At 36.2% G+C, this 24,411-nt stretch overlaps 2 protein-coding genes across 4 annotated transcripts in view; both read right to left on the minus strand.

The window, feature by feature from the left end:
- The window catches only part of LOC126977839 (UDP-glucosyltransferase 2-like), a 72,345-nt gene that overhangs the window by 8,747 nt on the left and 39,187 nt on the right, over positions 1-24,411 (minus strand). The window contains exons 1-4 of one of the 2 annotated variants that reach the window (XM_050826471.1): positions 13,614-13,723; positions 7,003-7,152; positions 3,986-4,079; positions 2,889-3,087 (exon numbers count right to left, since the gene is read on the minus strand). The exons of the other annotated variant lie outside the window; for it this stretch is intronic. Of the exons in view, the coding sequence (XP_050682428.1) occupies positions 2,889-3,087; positions 3,986-4,079; positions 7,003-7,152 (443 nt within the window). The 5' untranslated portion in view covers positions 13,614-13,723. Of the gene's footprint in view, positions 1-2,888; positions 3,088-3,985; positions 4,080-7,002; positions 7,153-13,613; positions 13,724-24,411 lie in introns of those variants that run through there. 2 annotated transcript variants of the gene reach the window in all.
- LOC126977837 (UDP-glucosyltransferase 2-like) overlaps positions 22,068-24,411 on the minus strand; it is an 88,092-nt gene continuing 85,748 nt past the window's right edge. Inside the window, exons 8-10 of one of the 2 annotated variants that reach the window (XM_050826468.1) lie at positions 23,310-23,529; positions 22,976-23,195; positions 22,068-22,350 (exon numbers count right to left, since the gene is read on the minus strand). In XM_050826468.1, coding sequence (XP_050682425.1) covers positions 22,077-22,350; positions 22,976-23,195; positions 23,310-23,529 — 714 coding nt within the window. In that variant the 3' untranslated portion in view covers positions 22,068-22,076. Of the gene's footprint in view, positions 22,351-22,975; positions 23,196-23,281; positions 23,530-24,411 lie in introns of those variants that run through there. The other variant, XM_050826469.1, reaches the window with a different exon arrangement.

Consider the following 24,411-nt stretch of genomic DNA (forward strand, 5'->3'; position numbering starts at 1 on the left):
AAAATCATCAAATAATATTTTCATCAATTGATGAAAATATTATTTATGTCGAGACACTTGGCCCGTGGGGCCCAGAGGCGCGGAGAATGTTAAAAATACTATCTTCACGCCTCAATAAGGCTACTGGTAACTCCAGCGCTGGCAACTATTTCGGCCAACGGATCAGCCTAGCTATCCAACGCGAAAATGCTGCCAGTATTCTTGGTACGCTTCCGCGTAATGATAGTTTTAATTTTATGTAGTCATAGTATTGTAAATATAGTTAAAAGCTTTATTTTGTTTGATGAAATGAATGAAAATTAAATAAAATTAAAATAATAACTTTTTTTTTTGCAATTTGAAAAATGGAATAATTTTATCAACTTAATGTATTGTCATCAGTCCTCGATAAATCTACAAAGTTAAGTTAGGTAATAATGCAGTCTAAAGCGAAAATCGCTTTAGACTGCATTATTCCCCAATTAAGAATTCGTATATTATATTTTATTTTCTATTGACAGAATGGCGTCTGTCGGGTCAGCTAGTAATTATTATAATATATTCTTTATGTGAATAATACATTTTATTAACCAGTGACAAATGTCTCTGGTAGTAGTTCAAATCAACTAGCAATGGTGTACATGTTTTTTTAATTTTTACAAATTACATTTTTGAAGCTGGTATTTTTTGTAGTAATATTGACACAAAGAATATTAGTCTACCGTCAAAGTATGATTTTAGCCCACAGACACAGAAAAATAGAGATAGACATGCTATTAATATACATATGCCGATAGAATTAAAAAAAAGTGAATACAGATTGTGGGTGTTGGCTGGCAAAGCTCATGTTAGTCCTATGATATAGCAAGTGAGCATAGGCCTAAGTTGTCACCTCTAACTGATCTATGGATTCGTTTGTTCCATTTAAGAACCAGTTTACCAGTGGGAGGCTCCTTTGCACAGGATGCCGGCTAGATTATGGGTACCACAACGGTGCCTATTTCTGCCGTTTATCAGTAATGTGTAAATATAACTATGTTTCAGTCTGAAGCGCGCCGCTAGTAAATTAACTAGGCAAATGAGACTATTAAGTCTCTATTTGTTTGTCACCTTGAGCCGTAAGACGTATTAACGTCTTACGTCTCAAGGTGACAAGCGCAATTGTAGTGCCTCATAGAATTTTTGGTTTTTTTTAGAATCCTGAGCGGTAATGCATTGTAAGGAACAGGGCGTATCAATTACCATCAGCTGAACGTACTAAAGGCATAAATTTATTTTCTCAAAATTGATTCCTTTAGAATTCTTTTTGATGTCTTATGAAGCCTACTAGAATTAGCAATAAGCAATCCCTTATTTCTAATGTTATAATAATGAAAATCACTATTAAGAACAAAAAGGTGACGATTTTTTTGAAAGTATATTAAATTTTCATAAATGTCCAGACAATGAACAGTCATAATATTTATTTCAATAATTTTTTCTTTGAGAGACTATCTATAACCAAGCTGATATATAGCACGAACAGCTCTCTTTTGCAAAGCAAACACTATAACAATGTCTGCAGCATGAACCCATAGTAAAATACCGTACGTCATGATGCTGTGAAAATAACTGAAGTACACTAATCTAGCGGTCGGAACATTCGTGTACTCTCAAATCTTTCTAACTGCATATGCCGCAGAGCTGAGTCTTTCTGCTAGATTGGAAATATGTAGACCCCACTGAAGCTTTTTATCTAACGTGATACTCAAGAAGACCGTAGTGTCCACAAGTTCCAATCCATGGTCATTTATAAGTACGTTGGTTTGTACCTCCGCTGTGTTTGGTGTAATGAGCCGTAAACACTTTGTTTTTTTACTGTTTAAGTGCAGATTATTCGTCTCAAACCAACGCACTATCTTTGAGAGTGCATTGTTTACCTCGTCATCAATATCTACACGTCGCTTCACTTTAAAAATAAGTGAAGTATCATTAGGAAACAATACAATCTCATGGCTATCATCTACCACAAACGGTAGATCGTTAATATATATAAGAAACAAGAAAGGACCGAGAATAGAACCCTGTGTAACACCTATTCTCACAGGTTTACCCGAAGACCGTTTGCCATTTACATCGACTATCTGAACTCTTTCACTTTAATATGACTTTAACATTTAGGGCTCTATTTGTCATTCCATAATGCTTTAGTTTTAGGAGTAAAGTTTCATGGTGGACGCAGTCAAATGCTTTGCACAAATCACAAAAAATGCCCAAAGCATCCTGGGACTCTTCCCAGGCACATTAATTGTTGATAAGCCCCTAGGGAAACTAAATTGATTTTTGTTCAATAATTTACAAAAATGCATTTGTAGCTGTTGAAGCAAAAGTTTTTCAAAAATTTTACTAAAAACAGGCAGCACTGAAATAGGTCTGAAATTAGCAACTAATTAATTAGGGTCAAAAGAACTGCGCGATTTAAACAAAGGTATAACTTTGCTGTATTTCATGAGGTCAGGGAACACACCCTCATCTATGCATTCATTAAATATTATTGCTAATTCAGGTGCTATAATGTCAAGTACGTATTTTACAATATTAGTCGAATGTTCGTCTTGTCCCTTATTTTATCTAGGTTTTGGCTAACATCAATGTTCTTAATATTCCCTCCTTTGTATGAGGGATTTCCTGGCAGTTATGTAAGTTACCTAAAATATTTTATTAATTATTCAGGGAGCTAATTACGCTAAGTAATCCTTGCTATAAACTTATTCAAAATGAGCAAATATACTTTTTGCTGTCAAACAAATAAAGAAATACATATCTGTTTTGTTACGAACATTTGCTTTTGTACCTTCATCCATGACTTATAAATCCATAATACATTGAAAAAAAATATTGTTCTATTAAGTTATTTCGGAACACATTACCCAGCATATACTTCATTAAACATCCACTCAGCGACAATGACATCGAAATGTTGACTCTTGTCGTTCAATAGATCTTGCACTGCCTCATTTGAAAGGGTCATCTTTGCGTTCTCCAAGAAAACATTAAAGAAAAACTTTATATCAGCATTCTGGTCTTTATTTTCAATATGATATTGTATTGACAGCTTACCGCCTGTCGCTAAATCATTAATTAAGATTAGAACAGATATTTAGTTTCACAAAAATTATGATCAATTTGTTATGTTTTAAAGTGATAACTCTCACTTCTGGTATTAATGAAACAAATAAAATTTGGTCGTTCATACGAACGATGCGGGACTCGAACCCGCGACCTCTCACGTTCCGTGCGAGTGTTCTTTCGAACTGAGCCAAACGTTTGAGTGATGTATCGTTGATAAAATCTTGAATGCTTTGTTCAACTCTCCAATGATGAAGCCACTACCTGAGAATTTCAATTCATTTCAGCCGAAAGACGTTCACGGCTGCACAAAGGCAAAGATCTCCATGACTATCGCTTCTGCACTGTCCTCATTCAACTTATTCTGGCGATCTTGATCAGATCATCGGTCCATCTTGTGGGGGGCCTTCCATCACTGTGTTTTCCGGTACATGGTCACCATTTGAAGACTACTGTTTATCAGCTGTTCGTCGGGCTATGCCATTTTAGTTTAGCAATCATTCGGGCTATGTCAGTGATTTTGGTCCTCCGACGGATCTCCTCATATCTAATTCGATCTCGCAGGGAATCCCCCAGCATAGTCCTGTAAGCGACCATGAGCTTCTCGTAGGGCCCATAGTAAGCAACCACATTTGCTAACCGTATGTAAAAACCGTCATCTTCAGACACTGAGGTATTTGGGACAAGAAGATTCTATGGAGCTTCCCTGGAGTTGTATTCGACGAGTGACCTCTTTTGCGAAATTGATTCACTGTTCCTATTTTTAATTTACTATTTCTTGCTAGAAGATTACTTGTCAAATCTGAGCATACACATTACTTAATCTTACTGCCTTTCATAATTCTATTCTAGTACTAATAAGGAGACTGGGGTAAGGATGATAAAATAAAATAAATACCTTTCATTATATCTAAGTTTTGGCTAACATCAATCTTCTTAATATTCCGTCCTTTGTATGAGAGATTTCCTGGCATAGCAGTTATGTAAGTTACCTAAAATGTTTTAAATAAATGTTTTATTAATTATAAAAGGAGCTTATAACGCAATATAATCCTTGCCATAAACTTATTCAAAAAGACCAAATATTATTTTTTTGCTGTCAAATAAATAAACAAATAGATATCTATATTATTACAAATATTTGCTTTTGTACATTCATCCATATTATTATTTGATACCGAAATTATTTGTTCATTATGCTTCTGCGAATCTTTAATACACTAAACAGGTACCTAGCGTAAATTATCTGGAACATTATGACCGAAGTCGCAAAAGGGACGCAAAGTTCAATCGTTGAACTGGGGTGCAAATAAAAAGCCTCCACGAAGCTTTGACTGTAAAACATATTTGTGAATGCATGTGAGATGACAAAGAAGAGAGCAGCGTGAAAGTCAGCAGAAAATAAAAACAATAAGTTCAAATTATCATAATTTATATACGCTTAAAGAAAATAAAAAAAATCTACAAATTTAAAAACAGCAATGAGAGCCTACCACACCTATACACAAGCCTGTTAACAGTGGAGAATCACACGAACTTTTTATTTTACAAAAAAAATGTATAACTTGCAAATATTAAAACAAAGATAATACCAACGAGTATGCTGGAATCCTCATTTTAGAAACCCTAATATTAACTTGCTTATATATACAGGACGTCCCAAAGTTATGGGACATGAAGGGAAAGTACCTACCCTAAATATCGTAGATAGGGTATCAGAAAAAACTCAAAGAATGCTTTATCTTATTTTTAAAAGTTAGTAATTTTGTATTTAAAGATTTTCTAAAAATTACTTGCCTCGTCTGGTAATCGAACCGATTTAAACACACCCTACTTTTATGATGCCAATCGAGAGAATGGCCATTAACTAATAACTCTTATTATATCTTATTGAGTGGTTATTTTTTTGTAAATTAATAAATTAAATGCTCAAAATGTGATCCCTCTTGCCTTACGCAAATCGCCAATCTTTTAATGACTCTTTTTAGTGATTTTCTTATCATTTTATGGTGAATACTCGATATGATATGGCACAATTCTGCTTGTATCTCGCCCACGTTCTCGTATATACTATACATATCATTCACGTATCCCCAAAAGAAGAAAACTTATGGTGTAAGGTCCGGCCGGCCATCTAATCGGTCCATTCGTACCAATCCAAGTAGAAAAACATTCATTTAGAAAATCTGCTGCCCTCCGACTATTATGAGCCGGAGCTCCATCGGAAAATTAAGTTTTCTTGTTCCGCCGCTGAAAGATTTCTTATTTCATCTCTTACAATTTGAAGTATTTCTAAATACTTTTCTGTGTTCAAGGTTTGGTAAAATTGATTAAGAAAATCCGCTTTATTAAAAGTCCGCACGAACAGTTAAGTGAATAACGTACTTGGTTATTCGTTTCAGAGACTCGTAGGGGAATTTCTTTAGACCAGATACGATTATTGTGGTGGTTATACATACCGTTGTTGCTAAAGTTAGATTCATCTGTCCAAATAATATTAAAAAAAATTGGATCTTCGAGCAATCGTGCCTATATAAGCCCAAGGATATCAAGACAGAAATTTTTATCCTTTCTGTATCGCCCGGAAGTAATTTTGCACCAAACGTCCTTCAACATAACTCTTGAAACCGTGTTTTTTTAATACACGGTGTATTTTACTTTTTGAAACTTCAATTTTATTTTCTCCTTCTCTCACCGATGTTTTCGGAAAAGCCGAAAAGTAAATTAAAATATCAAGTTCTTCGCCGTTGATCGTATGGTTTTGTTGCTGTGGTTCTCTTGAGAATTTATCGAAACGTCGCAGAGTATTCAAATTATTCACAAGCCATTTTAAAACCTTACGAGACGGTGTTTGTCTGTCAGGATATTTACGCTATACCACCGCAAACTTCTAGAAATATCATTATCGTTCAAAAAATATGCTTCCATTACATCAAAACTTATTTGATATGCCATGTTATTAACATTTTAACACAATAACACGTGTGTAAGTGAATTAAGACTAAACAGATAAATATCCGAAAAGCAAACGTTTGCATAGTCTGTTCCATTTTCAAATTTAAGAACAAAATTTAAAAAATTGTCTTCTTTTTAAAATATCTTAAAAAGTATGCATTCAAACAAACGCTCTCGTAAATTGTTACATTTTCAACAACATTATTTTTGTTTTAAATTTGCCTTCTGTCTAGCTTACAGAGGATGTATTGAAATACTAAATTTTATCATTTTATCTACACGTCCACTTATAATAAGGAAAACTATGCTATAAAGTATTTTATGAAGTGGGTACTTATTTACGAATAATCAATGCTATCTATGGAATGATAATATCGTTACTTTTCGAACTTCTTCGTTGGCAATAAATAACTTTCTTGAAATTTGACTCAAACATTTTGGGTTGCTCCTTTCTTTTAAAATACTATGTTACTTAAGAAAAGTTATTAGTTTTTGGCCGAAAAGTAGAGGTGTTTTTTTTTTACAATTAAGTCGGTTCGATTCCCAGACGAGGCAAGTAATTTATAGAAAATCTTTGAATGCAGAATTACTGACTTTTAAAAATAACATAAAGTCTTCTTTCAGTAAAATACCCTATCTACGATATTTAAGCACCCATAACATTGGGACGCACTGTATAGTAATAAATTTTACCTATACATTTTCGTGATTGAGACTTCCCAGTAAGTTGTCGCAGAACACCATTGGGAATATCTCTGAACTTCCTTAGCGGATATCTAATACTTGATAAACAATATAGAAATAAACAAAAATGATTATAAACCAAATTTTACAATTATCGCACAATTAAAACAAATCTTAAATTTGTGTGTGTGTATGTATGTGAGTGACTGAATGAGTATATATACACGGTAATGTTTACAGACTTACATTATTTCTAGTATTATAAAGTGTACTAACCTCATGGCCTGCGTTTGCCAAATGTTTAGCAATACCATCGCCAAGTATTGCATGACTTTTTCCCAATAATGGACTTATTAATAATATTTTGTACGACTCGACGATGCCTGTTAAGACGAGTATGCTAGACAAACGTAGAAACCACATCATCTGAAAATAAAAATCCATATTAATTAGTAGCTGACCCAGCAAACATTGTATTGCCATATATGGTAATAAAAAAAATCGAATATTGAAAATTTTTGGGGCTTAAAAAATAGATGACGACCGATTCTCAGACATACCAAATATGTACATAAAAATTTATCGTACTACAATAATTATTATAATCGATTGCCATCTTGCGGATCTGTGGATGGAACAGAATAATATAAACATCGCGACACAAAAATAGGTGTAGACGGGAATTATAATAAAATAAAAATAAAAAAAATTGTCAGACAAAAAAAATGTTTAGAGGTGTGTATTATTTTCGGAGTATGAAAAATAGATATTGGCCGAATCTCAGACCAACTTGAACATAAACATAAATATTTCATAAAAATCGGCCAAGCCGTTTCGAAGGAGTTTTGATAGCAAACACCGGGATACGAGAATTTCATATATAAGATGGAATACAATTTTGAAACACATTTTTGAATTGTAAACGTCTTGCTTACTATAACAGGTTTATATATATATTTAAGTTAATATTTACTAGGTTAGCCTCTAGTAGCTCGTTACTCTGGTGACCAACTCTACAAAGAAGATGTCAGCTTAAAGCGACCATTATCATTTCCTGAGACTTAAATTTTTTATTCAAAAATTTTGACGACTTTGTAATAAAATGGCATATATACAAATTTTTTTAATGTGTCGAAGAAGAGTGTCGATAGTTACAACTCGGGCGAATCAACATGACACCTGGCATGACAAATGTCGTTTGTAAGCACTGTACAGTTTGCGAAAATGTTTTTGTCTCCATTTCACTGTCTACGAGACAGTGAAAAAGGAAAATAAAAGTTAAAACAGTTAATATAAACTAGTTAGTCTTGTTATAGTGAAGTTTTAGTTAGTCTAGTTATAACAGTTAATGAATATAAAATAAACATTAACCATGTTAATATTAAATGTTCTAAAGGAATAAATTTAACTTCAAAGTTAATTATAAATATTTCAGTTAAGTTTGATCTGCGATCGGTAACATCGAATAAAAACCGGTATCTCCTTGTAATTATCTCGATAGATGTATATAAAATTAATGAAAAATATTTTAATGAATTAATAAATATAAAAATATTTAAATAAAATCTAAATAATAAATGATTTAATATTTTATGAAAGTGACACTAGACACAATACGTAAATAAAACAGTACTTTAAATTCATACTAAAACGGCAGAATCGAACGCACGCACCAGTACATAATAATACATAGTTTATACGTACATGATAATTTAGTATTAAACACGTTGTTGCTGGATAGCGACTTGGCTAAAGATTCCTATTATCGTAATAATGGATCAATTCTTGGGATACGAAAAACTCTATGTAGACTGTAGTTGCTAACATAAATAAAAATATCCGGAGGACCGAGCCTTGCTAGGATTTTTAAGAATGTACAAAACTTGAACAAAATAGAAACTAATAGGACATCATTATTATAACACTAGAAATAAGGGATTGCTTGTAACTAATTCTAGTAGGCTACATAAGATACATAATAGCTTTAAGGGTAAATGTATACACTTCTACAATAAAGTCCCAGCCACTGTTCAGGCATTATCTATGAATATATTTAAATGTTTTATAAAAAAATGGCTCTGTCGTAAATCCTATTACTCCACTGCTGCATATCTAAATGATCGGACAGCCTGGGACTAGATTGTGATTATTTTACAGCGATAGAAATGACTGTACAATATTGTATATTTTTATTGAAAAGAGCGCAAAAAAAAAGAATGCTGGGAGAGTTTCTTGCGCCGCTTCTTCTCTCTCAGAGCGCCATTTGTTTCCGAAGCGGTAGTAGTATCTAGTAGTATAAGAAATGACATAAAAAAAAATTCTAAAGGAATCAATTTTGAGAAAATAAATGCGTTTTATGCCTTTTATCTGGATTCGAACCGGAACCGGAATCTTCTGCTTTCCGGATCACCCAATGTCCCATCTGAGCTCTCATAGTCTTGTATATAGTGGCGAAATTAACCTTTGTATCCTAATGTTATTGTAGCTGTTTCTCATAAAAACACGGATTTTTAAAATTGAAACCTAGCTAGACCGATTTCTCGCCCCCGAAATCCCCTGTATACTAAATTTTATGAAAATCGTTCGAGCCGTTTCCGAGATTCAGATTATATATAAATATATACAAGAATTGCTAGTTTAAAGATATAAGATATTGTGCTAATGTCAAATTAACAAATGGTGATATAATAAAACCTCGCAGTAAAATATAACGCTGTGGTTACTTTTCATTTTGAACAGTGTTATAATATTTAACGTTTCAAGTTAACAATTTTAGCGACTAACGGCCGTTTTCAATAACCTATCTATCCTCAGTTTAACTTACTAGACGTACACAAATCTATCTTTTTACGCTCATTTACATTTCAATAACCTATCGACATAAAGCATTGGACTGTAACTGTATTGGACATAGCTATGGATAGATAAGATCTTGTCATTAAACGGTGACAGCAATGTATCCGTAAGTTAAACTAAGGATAGATAGGTTATTGAAAACGGCCGTTAACCAACTTTGCAATCGCTACTGCCCTCGCAAGGCGACTGTCAATTATTTAATATATTATTGTTTGTTATCCTGTTTCATAATAGTAGTAGAATAGCGATGGATACTTGCGTATTAACTATAACTGTGTATCGCCATTTGAAGCAATGTCAAAATATCTAAAAACACAAAAGTTCTCGAATTCTGGATAATATTAAATGACAACACAGCGCTTATTAACGTTTTTAGCCAATAATTTTGAACACTTAATATAATTTTTGCTATTTATGTAATAAATTACTTAATATTCAAAGTCTCGCAAGTTAACACTAAGACCTAATCCTATTTTTTATATAAAATCTATTAAACTCAAAAAAACTAGATATGTGCAAATAGTTTTACGTTTCATTTTACAAGACGCACTTACGATAAATATTTACAATATTTCTGTCTAATTACATAATGTAAAATAGCCTTGACCTATTTGCTTCCGCTCTGTCACGCCAAGTACACATGCTCACACACATATTATATTGTAAATATTATTTATAACATGCCACTAATGTGAACTGGCGTGAAAACTATACGATAGGAAAATTTATTGAAGTAGGCGTTACTTTGCGGAAATCCACAATTATCCAAATGTTTTGAGTTTACTTTAGTGTTAATTCCGCCAATATTTGTGTTTTAAACAATTCGACACGTGTTTCGCCGAGACATTTGAGTCTCGTGCCAGATTTTGGCGAATCAACATGTCCTGAGGATGCCTCTTGTAGAGACGAAACACGTGTCGAATTGTTTAAAAGACAAATATTGGTGGAATTAATCTATACTAATATTATAAAGCTGCAGTGTTTTAACGCGCTAATCTCTGGAACTACTGGTCCGATTTGAATGATTCTTTCAGTGTTGGGTAGTCCATTTATCGAGGAAGGCTATAAGCTATATTTTTTTTTTCAAAATTAGGGATCCGTAATAAAATTGCTATTTTGTAACACAAGGTGTAAAATCGAAAACCTATTTTTGCGTGCGCTGCAAAAACTATTGACAAAGACATATATATATATAGGCTATATTTTATTACTTATAAAACTATTGCGTGAATTATACTTTATATGGCAAAACAACGTTTGCCGGGTCAGCTAGTATTAAATAAAACTCAAAACAATGATATACGATAGGAATTAAAAACTCAAATTTAAAATCATACCTTTTAGAATTCACAGACACGGCATTCAATAAAAAATATTATTTAAAGATAAAAAATGCGTTATTATAAACACATAGTTTTGACGTTCCGTATTTGAATCCACTAAATATTGATATTAATTTTACACCTTATACTCGGATTAATATGATAAGACTTAATTCGATAAACACTTAGTCAAGAATAATTATTAACATTTTTAAAATTGTTATGATTTCATTCAGCCCATTTTTATACAGGGTGGCGAGAAGTTGACGTCCAAAGCTAAAATTTGAAAGCCTCATGGTAATGAGTATCCGAATCACCCCTATGTATGTTCTACGTTTTTGCGTAGTTTAGGAGATAATATTTTTTTTTACCCTTTTATCCACTTTTTCCACCTAATTGTGGCTTACGACATTTTTCATATTTTTCTGAACACTTTTAGATAATTTTATTGTTGATAATTATTAACTACAGTTGCAATAACCACATAAGAAACAATGAATAGCTTAGACAATGCGGAACTAGTTTAGAATTGAGTCGTAAGTTCAAGATAACTGCTTCAGCTAAATTCATAATATGTTCAAGGTATCAAAAAAAAATGGGGAGCCTATGGCTTCTAGCTTTTTTTAAAAACTTCCCAGAACATTGGCCAACAAAATGAGCCAAATTCAAATTTTAGCTTTAGACGTCAACTTCTCAGCCACCCAGTATTATACTAGCTGACCCGACAGACGTTGTTCTGTAGATAGTAGATGTAGATTTGCCAATAATATTTCAAACCATCAAGAATTATTTCGCAAAAAATGCTCCCTGTTGTTATAATGAAATTGTTTCACAGTGGAACTGTCAAACCGTGCGTCACGAAATTCTCATAGAAAATATGTCCATACAAAACAAATATTGAAAATAAAATAATTTGGGTCCCCTGTTGTTATAATGAAATTGTTTCAGAGTGGAACTGTCAAACCGTGCGTCACGAAATTCTCATAGAAAATATGTCCATACAAAACAAATATTGAAAATAAAATAATTTGGGTCCCAAATCGAAATAAAAACTATTCTATCCCTCAAGTTGGACTAAACTGCACTCCATGAATCCATAATCCCCATTAAAATCCGTTCATTAGTTAGGGGTCCATCGCGGACAAACAACATGTCACGTAATTTATATATATTAAGATACGTCGTCATCAATATGGCAGTCACGTGCTTGTATAATATTTATGTAACGTCAATCTAACATGGTCATGCAAATAAAAACTTCTACTTAGACTGACTTTGAAAAGAGAACATCAAATAAATGTGTGTTTGCCTTCGTATATATTGAGAATTAGTAGACCAATGCAATGATTTTTATGGTAAGTAGGTATGGTAGGCTTAGGTATCACGATGAACATATTTTAGAATGTGTACCCTTATTGTTTATTTATATTTATAATGAGCTTCCTTGTGCGGTGTTTCCGTGACGATACCACATGGGTACCTTAAAAAAAAGCACGTGCACTTTTTTATAGGGCTAGCAACGGACTTGTGATTCCTCTGGTGTTGCAGAAGAGTGTTGGCAGCGGTGATCACTTAACATTAGGTGACACGTTCGCTCGTTTGTCCTCTGATCCATAAAAACAAATTAATGAAATAAGGGCATACGGAAAGGTCCTCATGAAATGGAAACCATAAAAAAGCTACCCATGGACATAGGTATGAAAATTCAGTATAAAGGGTATGGTGGTAAATATTTAAAGTCAAAGTCAAAGTCAAAAAAATCTTTATTCACTGTAAAACTTTATAAGTTATAAATAATTGTAGTGTAAGTAACTGTAGCGTAAGTGTAAGTCAGGATGAAGTACAAGTATAACAATATTCATTAACAAAATTTAGAACATTAATTCCAACTATCTTTATCATTCAAATAATCTTTCACATTATAATAGGCCTTAGATGTTAATTTATTTTTTACGGCATATTTAAATTTTTTAATAGATAATATTTTAATTTCATTTGGGAGTTTATTATAAAACTAGCTGACCCGGCAAACGTTGTTTTGCCATATAAAGTATAATTCACGCGATTTTCACCATTTTGTTCTATTGTCAATAGTTTTTGCAGCGCACGCAAAAATAGGATTTCGATTTTACACCTTGTGTTACAAAATAGCAATTTTATTACGGATCCCTAATTTTGAAAAAAAAACATAGCCTTCCTCGATAAATGGACTACCCAACACTGAAAGAATCATTAAAATCGGACCAGTAGTACCAGAGATTAGCGCGTTCAAACAAACAAACAAACACTGCAGCTTTATATATTAGTATAGACATAACACAATCCACTTTAAAAGATTTAGCAATTTTACGGAGCTTAGTAGATGGAATTGCGAGTTTATGTTTGTTTCGAGTATTGACACTGTGTATATCACTATTATGACTTGTAACCAAAGCAAAATTTAAAAGGAATAGAAATTATCCTAGGTTTTTTACAAATTTTCCACCGACAAAATCTTTTTTCATTCTTTCAGACTTTGATCCCGTTTCGAATGCATAGACTATTATTAAATGTAGTAATTTGAATATATTTGAAAATTTTCTTTATCGATTATTGATTAAATATATTTAAGTGAAAAGACAAAGAAAGTTACCATATTTTTATGAACAATACTTTTAGGAATACAAAGCTTAATGCACTATTTATTGCAAGTAAAAGATAAATACTTACATTTATTAAAATGATTAAAAATTAATCTTCATTTAAACATAAATTCCTATTACACTACTAACGCACTGACTATTATCACTGGACACGTTCAAAGTAACGGGTTAATTGGCAACGACTGTGATTTGATAACATTAATGGAGCTCACACACGAACAATATTCGTACTTTTATTGCTAATAACTTAAAAACTTATAAATTTCATCTTGAATAGCTTATTATTTATTCGCAATGATACAATGTTGACCTTATACTAATCATTAATTAACTTATTCATGTAATTTTTAATTTAATTAAGGGCAATTTAAGGGCAGCGCAGAACTGATCGTTGTGGAAAGTTTTGGGGGGGCCTTTGGCCAGCAGTGGACGTCTTCCAGCTGATGATGATGACTAGCATTTGCAGCTCATCTCAGGCATACTCAATCGGGTTGAGATGACGACTTCCTGATGGCCAAGCCATTACGCTGATACCAACCTCCTGAATTTACTCTTCCGCGATCCATCATCCATATTTACTAAATACGGCCCTGCATATTCATTGAAAATCTCTTGCTCATAACTAAAGCTAAATATATACTACTCGCAAAATTTATAAATATACTATCTACAGATAGAGATAAATTACTACCTTCTACTGTCGGTAAGTAGCTGTCAATAATTTGAAGCTGTTCCAATATACCCGATAAGTTTCATAATTCTTATCGGCTTATATTGGGACGCGTGAATTGCAATTTCCATACATACTTTATATCGCTGGTAAGCTATACGTCGTCACATTGACAGACAGTGTGCACGGATAAGGTGAGTTACCGTCTATAAGTTTATTGGGACAGAAAAGTCAACGATAGTTGCGATTTTTATCTCAAGTAAGAGACAGACTGAATATTGGGAACGGCCGTAAAAACTTCGCTCCAATAACGTTATACTGACAATCGCAAGTGATCGTCTGTAGGGGTTATAATGTTTGTGATTTGAGAATCATGATAACTAAAAGGCTACACATTATTTGTACATCTCTCATAGTATCACGTATGTAAATTATTACGTTATTATTAGATATTGTTTAGTATTTGGCGATAACATAACGATAACGGCATGCGGAAGGCTGACCAATATAAAATTGTTGATTATTATGCCGTGGCTTTATACATTATGTGTATAAAAGATAAAGTATAAAAGAAACAGGTTTGTTATAAGCGCATACATAGGATAACTCAGGACCATCTCGACTCATATTTGTTTGGTTTGCGCCTGCCCTGAACAACAACCATGACATTGTGTGACAAACACTGACCTGTATAAATACCACTGGACAGGCTATTTCATATGTTTGACATCAAATTTTTTGTGCCTATTTGAAGTGCCGTTCGCGAGCGTCCAAAGAACTAATTTTGATGTATTATACAAATGACTGCGAAGGAACGTACAGTACTCTGAAGTATTTTTGCATTTTGAATTAATTTCGTTTGTTTTCAATGTTATTTATACTTCATGATTCAACGTAATAAAGTACACATTTTTTTTTTGTAAATAGTTTTCCACCATCTATGTTGTCCACTAGGTTGTCATCACTAGTTTTAGTACAGGAGACTCTCGCTATATGGCCAACAGCGCCAAAATGGCGAATATCAAAAAGGCACAAAAGCACTTTGACAGCCGCCAGTCCAGTGGTATATAGTACAGGTCATTGGTGACAACTAATAAATAGCAACTATCAACTCCAAAAGCTATAATGTGGCAAAATAATTGTTGACAGTACGTTCTCAAACTAGTAATTAGTGCTACACGAGTAAGCTCTGACAGTGTTAGAAACGTTTACTCGAAAAGTCTCTTAGAGCAAACTACTTAAAAAGCGCGGTCCCAAGTAAGTAGAACATCTGCCCTACTAGTGTTTATTCAGGCTGGTTATCGCAAGAAAGAATCGAAACAAGAAAAGATATAATTCCAGAAAGATAAAGAAGAAAAATCAAATTTCTGATGGAAATACGAAAATAAAAGAAAAATTATTTTTTCCATAAGTACTATTGATGTTGTTTTTATTAGAAAAGAAATGCGCTTTTAGAATTAGAACATGATTTTATTATTTTTTATTGTTTCCTACTTTCCACAGAGAATTTTCTAAGGATTTTTAATCTGTAGTTTATTCATTAATCTGTGTTTTAGTCATTTAAATAAATTGGCCTTGAAGAAACTGGGCCTCATAAATAGAGCACGGCTATTTCAACACGGCTCACATACGAGATGCTCGAAGTGTCGGGGATCCAGTACTCTGTGAAAGGCTAGATCACTTGGCGTTTCGCAGACGATGTCGCTTCATAGTGTCTTCTAACACATTTATCGGAAGTGTTCCGAAGAGCTGTTTGACCTGATGCCAAATTGCACCTTCGCATGACACGCCATAGATTAAGATTTCATCCCCACTACCTTGATGTCTGGGGTCCTCTAGAGGGCGGTTTTCATAAAACTTTCTTCAACTACCTTGTGTTGTGTTTCAAGGACAATACGACAAGGCTGACAAAGCTCGTGTGGTGTTGCAAGATAATGTGGGCGGCGGTGATCACTTAACATCGGCACTCATCGCCACTGCTGCCACAGCGTCCATAAAACGTTTAACTGAGAAGTTTTTCTTTTAATTTCGGTAATAAATTAAAATCGCAAAGTGCGAGGTCGGGGCTATACGGAGGGTGAGCCAGTTTCCACGTGTTTCCAATTCCTCGTGTAACGTCGCCAAGTAGACAATCGTTTGGTTGTCGATGGGCGAATTTATTGTGAAGAAGGATCCTACTGCGAAGTCGTTCCTTTCAAACTTTTTTCAAGACAATTGGCAAAAAATTATTAGTGAACCACTTTGCAGTAACTGTTTTTTGATCCTGTAAAACAACTGCTGCGTAATCACTTTCCGTTTGAACGAGCGAGGCCAGCTTTGTTCCAAGACTTCGATCTCCCTTCGCTTGAGAAGGCAACTCCTCGGAAGGAAACACCAACTGAATAGACTGTCTCTTGGTTTCGGGATCGTAACAACGTAACATAAGTATGTAAAGCAAAGCATTTGGGTTACCTCCATCAAATCTTTCAACCATTGTAGTATACCAGTCAAAATGACGGAGTGTTTTGGCATCGGTCAAATAATGATGTACCCGGGCACAAAGCCTAACACTCAGCTAAATAACCAAATGATTTGAGTTTTCTTGAGTGTTCCGCCAATATTTATCTTTAAACAATTCGACACGTGTTTCGTCTCTACACGAGACATCCTCAGGACATGTTGAGTCGCTAAAATCAAATAAGATTTGCCTAAATAAGATTTTGGTGCTTATGCGATTATGGATTTCCGCAAAGTAACGCCTACTTCAATAAATTTACTCAGCTAAATGTTCAATGATGGTTTTTTGCACTTGACTCACAGCGAATAAGCTTGTCCGAACCTACTGATAGGTCACTCTTTTATAGTCTCTCCGCCGCAGAACACTGACGTTATCTTCAATCGTCGCCGTACAAGGCCGTCCCATACACAGATCATATTCATTAAACCAGTTGTGAACAATGAACAAGGCTTCATCATTAAAAGTATCATAATCCGTAGACTATCATAATGTTCTTGTTGACTTACGGCCGTTTTCAATGCCGTATATATGCTACCACCGTTTAATGACAAAAATACAAATATAAAAAGTTTATTTTCTTTATCAAGTATGTACATAAATCAATACTCATGATTGGAGCCTCCTTTTAAGCACTATAGCGCCTGTGTTAGAAGACTCCGCTCTTCCATAGCTTATTAATTTGTATTACATTATTTACAGACAATCAAACTCTAATTACTAAGAAGTATATCGAAAAAGTATGTATACTAAGAAATAAGGTGTACCTATGTGTGCATTGGGTGGGTTGTGAGTGATAAGTAAGGTGTGAAAGGTATTATGAAGTGTGTGTGAGTCAATGTGAATTTGTGATCAAATGAATGAATCTTGTATAAGTATGTCTATAATCTATCCATAGTTATGTATTAGATAGTTATGTCATATTATAGTTAGGTTATTGAAGTGTAAATAAGCGTAAAAGCATAGATTTGTCTACCTCTAGTTAGTTAAACTAAGGATTGATAGGTTATTGAAAACGGCCGTTAAATGACATCGAAAATCATAGCACGAAATACTCGCGAATTAAATTCATTTTAACGTGAGACGGACAACTTTTAATTTGCCGCCAAATCAATAACAAATGAATAAAATACATTCTCAATAGGCAATGATTTCCATTTTCAAAATGAATGCTTATTTTTTACAATATCGTTTACAATTGGCTGTTCTAAAAACTTTCAGTGTTACTCTCGTATTAGGTTCACCGGAATACCTGCCCACCGGAATTTTGCCCTGTGCTGCCTCGGGGCGTAAAAAGAATAGGGTAGTCCCAGGTCCAAGGGTGTCGTAAGAGGCGACTACGGGCTTTTTGAAAGTGGGAGAGTCACGCTGCTGCCTTATGACGTCAGCACAATCGGGCCAGACTCGTCCGGGTTACTTACCACACTCGCACAGAATACCGGCGTGAAGTAGCGGCCTAGTGCCGCTATGTTTCGCATAGGTTAGTGTCGAGGACCGGAGGCCATTCCCCCCCGTCCTTTCCCCCCCCCCCCCCAACAAAATATGAGAGCGGTCCTAAAAAATAAATTACCCCAGGAGGGTACCGGCTCTTGTAGAGCCGGAGAATCCCTCCCCGAGCATTCGCGCTCGGGCTGCCCCTCGTATTCTGGGGAGGGCACAGTACCGCGTATGTCACAGGACAAACAGGGCAGCAACACCACGGCACCCCGCTCCACGCTTAATGTGGACTTTTGTAACATCCGGGGAATTCACTCCAACTTAAACGCCGTCCACCACCACCTTGAGACGGCGCAGCCGGCCTTGTGTTTCCTTACGGAGACGCAGATATCTCGACCTAGCGATACGTCATATTTAACGTACCCCGGGTACAAAATTGAGCATAATTTCATGCCTCATGCCGGGATATGTGTGTACGTTAGGGAGGATATCTGCTGTCGCCGTCTCGGCAATTTTGAGGGTAGGGGCCTGTCTACTCTCTGGCTCCGCGTAGATTTAGAGGACCGCGTCCGCATCTATGCGTGTGTCTACAGGTCCCATAGTGGTAACGCAGAAACGGATCACCTCATGGGCTGCGTTCAAGCGGCATTTGATGACGTGCTTGCTCAGATCCCCTCCGCTGAAATCGTAGTCTTGGGTGATTTCAACGGGCACAATGCCGAATGGCTTGGATCACGTACCACAGACTACGCAGGGCGATCTGTGCATAATTTTGCATTGGCGTATGGTCTGTCCCAATTGGTTGAGTCGCCGACGCGGCTCCCGGATGTGGATAGCCACATGCCGTCCTTATTAGATCTTCTGCTGACTACACATCCCGATGGTTACCAGGTCTCTGTCGACGCCCCTCTCGGAACGTCCGACCATTGCCTGGTCAGGAGTGTAGTGCCTATCCGACGCCAACGTCGCAGACCATCAGCGACCCGCCGCGTTTGGCACTACAAGTCAGCAGATTGGGATAGGATGCGTTCCTTTTTTGCATCCTACCCTTGGGGCAGGGTTTGTTTCCTTTCAGATGATCCTAGTGCCTGCGCCGTTGCAGTAGCCGATGTGATACTGCAGGGCATGGATATTTTTATACCAAGCTCTGTAGTACCGATCGGTGGCAGATCACAGCCCTGGTTCGAAGCGTCAGTTAAAGCAGCATCTGACTGCAAAAAACAGGCGTATCGAACTTGGGTTGCGGCGCTGGGCTCAAAGGATCCGAACTGCAAAGTTCTGAAGAGGAAATATAACCGTGCCTCCAGATTTTTTAAGCGGCAAATCGCCCGTGCGATTTCGAAGCACATCGTCAAAATTGGCGAGCAGCTTTCCAGTTACCCGACCGGAACACGCAAGTTCTGGTCGTTGTCGAAAGCTGCTCTTGGTAACTTCAACCAGCCGTCCATGCCGCCGTTGCACATGAGGAATGACACCCTGGCCCATACGGCAAAAGAGAAAGCCGATCTCCTGTGCACTCTTTTTTCCTCCAACTCGACTCTTGACGGCAACGGAAAAACACCGCCGACCATCCCGCGGTGTCAGAGCTCCATGCCTGAAGTACAGTTCCGACAGAAAACTGTTAGGCGAGCTCTGTTTTCGTTGGACGTCAGGAAGTCGAGCGGGCCGGATGGCATTTCTCCAATCGTGCTTAGAACGTGTGCCCCTGAGTTGACGCCGGTGCTAACGCGTTTATTCCGGCACTCTTATTCAAAAGGCGTAGTCCCTGATTCATGGAAGTCAGCCCTTGTCCATCCGATTCCAAAAAAAGGAGACAGTTCGGATCCGGCAAACTACAGGCCTATTGCTATTACCTCCCTACTCTCCAAAATTATGGAGAGCATAATTAACCGCCAGCTCTTGGTATACCTTGAGGGTCACCAGTTGATCAACGACCGGCAGTACGGCTTTCGCCATGGTCGGTCGACTGGCGATCTTCTGGTATACCTAACACACAGATGGGCGGCGGTTATTGAAAGCAAGGGGGAAGGCCTGGCAGTTGGTCTGCATATAGCGAAGGCCTTTGATCGTGTATGGCACAAGGCACTCCTCGCAAAACTTCCATCATTTGGGCTTCCCGAGAGCTTATGCAAGTGGATCTCCAGCTTCCTCACTGGGCGCAGCATACAGGTCGTTATCGACGGTTATTGCTCGAATCCCAAGCCCGTGAACGCTGGAGTGCCCCAAGGCTGTGTGCTATCTCCCACGCTGTTTCTTCTGCATATCAATGATATGTTGGACACCGCCAACATGCATTGCTATGCAGACGACAGCACTGGTGATGCCGTATACACGGGCCATGCAGGTCTCTCTCGGGAAAACGTCGACCAGTGCCGGGTGAAACTTGTGTCTTCTATCGAGTCCTCTCTCGAGAAGGTCGCGGAATGGGGTAAGTTGAACCTTGTCCAATTTAACCCCCAGAAGACTCAAGTTTGCGCGTTTACCACTAAAAAAAAACCCATTTGCCGTATCACCGCTCTTCGAGAACACTTCCCTTAAAGCCTCGCCTAGTATCGGAATACTGGGTCTCGAAATCTCGAGCAATTGCCAATTCCGTGGCCATCTGGAGGGCAAAGCCAAACTGGCTTCAAAGAAACTGGGCGTCATAAATAGAGCACGGCAATACTTCAAGCCGGCCCACATTCTAGCGCTCTACAAAGCGCAGGTCCGGCCTCACATGGAGTATTGCTGTCATCTCTGGTCTGGCGCACCCCAGTATTAGCTCGATCCATTTGACCGCGTGCAACGCAGAGCAGCTCGAATTGTCGGGGACCCAGTACTCTGTGAACGGCTGGATCACTTGGCGTTGCGTAGAGACGTCGCCTCATTGTGTGTCTTCTACCGCATTTATCACGGGGAGTGTTCCGAAGAGCTGTTCAACCTGATTCCTGCCGCCGAATTTCACCTTCGCACGACACGCCACAAGTTACGATATCATCCCCACCATCTGGATGTGTGGCGGTCCTCCACAGTGCGGTTTTCAAGGAGCTTTCTTCCTCGTACCACGAAGCTGTGGAATGAGCTTCCTTGTGCGGTGTTTCCGGGACGATACGACATGGGTACCTTCAAGAAAAGCGCGTACACCTTCCTTAAAGGCCGGCAACGCTCTTGTGATTCCTCTGGTGTTGCAGGAGAGTGTGGGCGGCGGTGATCACTTAACACCAGGTGACCCGTACGCTCGTTTGTCCTCCTATTCCATAAAAAAAAAAAATACCATGATAAGAGTACACTTCTTTACTTTACTTTACTTCATGAACAACGGAGGGCAGATGCGCTCTGTAGGTCCGTAAGTGGCGTCCAGTAAGTGGCGATTAAGTGCATATTATTTAAAATACGCCCTCAGAAATTGTCAGACGAATAATAGTAGCCTAAAAAATTAATACCATTTCAGCCTGTTGTGATACTGTCGCTCAATGACTCTAACTAGGCTTCTAAAGATATTGCTGTACAAGACCCTGTTGAAGTCTCTCTTCGTATAAGGTGCAGTAAAATAAGTCCTCTTCAAAATGATTTTTTTATGGAAAAATAGGGCTAACGGGTCACCTGATGTTAAGAGATTACGCCCACTTACAACACCAGAGCAGTTACAGGAGCGTTGCAGATCCTTTAATGATGAGGTCTCTTTGATGGATTTCGAGCAAAATTTCCTCAAATTAATATTTGACTGAAGTCAATGAAAAGAATGAATATTCCGCGGCACGGCAGCTATAAGTTATAGATCCTGGATCAATGAAGAGTTTGTATTATGGATGACATTAACAGCCGAACGAATGCCATGTTTATGTCCACAATGAATTACGCCAAAGATAATTGTCTCATTGTTAAAAATAAATTCAAACATTCTAATGGTAGAAAGAACAATGATTGAAATAAAACATAAATTCCAGACGCTAATTTAATTTCTTGTTATCAATACATGGCGGGAAAAAAAGCATCGAATACATTTTTCTTATTAACAATACTGCTGAAAGAGTTAAAAGTAGTAATGAAGCTAGAAGGTCTAAGTATAACTTTTGGTATAACGGTAAGTGCAGAGTTGGTGATCGTAGATGTGGAGCTCCTCGTGTCTTCACCACGTGTTCCACCCAGTGCACCAGCTCAGCCCCAGGGGTTACTGGACGGTCGTGGTAGATGAAAGATAACTCCTTCACTTTAGTAGTATATCTAAAAAAGTTGGAAAATGTCAACACAAATCATTCATAATTTATGGTTTTTGAGAATTAAAATTTAATAAAGTTCATATTTGTATTCTTAAAACAGGGTTATTTGATTCGAGTGGTAATCGTCTCCACTCGTCTTTGGATACGAGAACTCGAAACTCAAAAATCGTCCCACAACTTAACAAAAAAATTTACGTCGACAAAAATTAAAACCGCTGTCGCATAAAGATACATCCCATTTTGGAAATAAGCCAGAAAAAAAGAAACAGCAACTTAACAGAAACTTAACTATAGGTATATTGATGATAATTGAGGTAGTTTCATTTTGAAGTCACAATATATCCAGACAGAAGAATAAAAAAAAGAAAAAAACTACTAAACTAATCTAAACTTTATCTTTATTCAAACAATCTTCAAATTCAAAGAATCTTCTAAAATAGAAATACCTAACCTCAAAGCAGCTTTCCGTCTTGTAACAAAATACTTCTAAGAAAAGTTTAACGAATAAAAAACTTTAATGTTGTACAAAGTTGTACAGTATTACAACTTTGTACTATAATAAATTTGCATTGTGATTATTCAAGTCAATTAATCTATTAAAGGCTATGTTTAATTTTTATAGAACTTACATGGGATCACTCAAAATGTTTTCGACCTGTTCCTTCAGATCTTCTGCCAGATTGGATGTTAGTTGAACTTTCTTAGCAAAACCTTTAATGACAGCTCTTTCAACATTTATAAATTGATCAGCAAATACTGGAATACCAACCAACGGTACACCAAAATGAATTGCCTCTGTTGTTGATAAGAGACCTCCATGTGAAATGAACAGAACGCAGTTTGGATGAGCTGGAAATTAAATAGTAGATATACAATTAATTCAAACTTAGTACACGAGTCTAGTAGCATTGTATAAACAAAGCCCAAACATATACCCAATTTGATTTCAATTAAGGTTCACACCTAAAATGCTTTGCTGAGGTGCCCATGATACAATATGAACGTTACTTGGACGATTCGGTAACTCTTCTTCGAATTTCCAAATAACTGTTTGATTCAATCCTCCAAGGAATTTCAACAATTTCTTCTTAAGTTCTTCAGGAAAATCTCGACTTTTCAGGTTTGAACCCATGCTGAAATATATGACTCCATGTTTTGCGTCATCCATAATTTTCTTAATATTCTGCAAATGAAGATTAATGATGATTCAGAGATTTTTCAACAACTTCTAAGTCTTCTGGGCATGTTAGAAATTTGTTATCTAAGACAATTGTCATGTTGTGGTTCGCTGTTTATAGTATTCTAATCAACTATCCGAGTCGACTTTAATAGACTATGAGAACCAATGTAATTTAAAACGTAAAGTCAAATCGGCTTCTGCATAATTTTGTGCTAGCCAGTCATGCAAAATTTACTTTTATCTCAAAAGCTGAACATTTGAATAATTAACAGCTTAAACTATTTGACTAAACCTTTTAGAAACGTCGCTTTACAATAATAATATAATAGCTTGTATTATATAGCAATAGACGAAACTTGTATGTTTGTAACTTTTACAATAAATTTAATTTATTTGATACCAAATGTAGATTTGATAACTTAGCCTTGTGTAACAGTTCTGTGTTTTCTTATAATATACTACTTTAATGATTTTTCTCATTTTTTTTATTTTGTTACCCTTTTACATCTTCAGAGAACGTTCTTCTCATTGACATGGTGTTTACTTAATAATCATATTATTTAATTAATTGAGCGAAGCTGACCGGAGCTCCCACCGGGTGACTCCAATTATTTATCTATTAAATTGTTTCACGGCCATTTCTGGACCGATTTCAAAAAATTTTGAATTCATAGAAAGCTTTCAAAATTATGTAGGTTATTGTCGAGACAGAATTTTGAATTTCGACTTGATTCAATTATTATAATTAAATACAAACATGGTTTACAAATTATTGTAAATTAGCACGCGCTATTTATATTTATTTAAAAATTGAGCCGATTGATCAAATCACATTAAGTCTTAATTGTTGCACTGCTAACACTCATGAGAGATTCGACTGCCAGG

This window comes from Leptidea sinapis, chromosome 46 (genome assembly GCF_905404315.1).
Source record: "Leptidea sinapis chromosome 46, ilLepSina1.1, whole genome shotgun sequence".
Lineage (NCBI taxonomy): Eukaryota > Metazoa > Arthropoda > Insecta > Lepidoptera > Pieridae > Leptidea > Leptidea sinapis.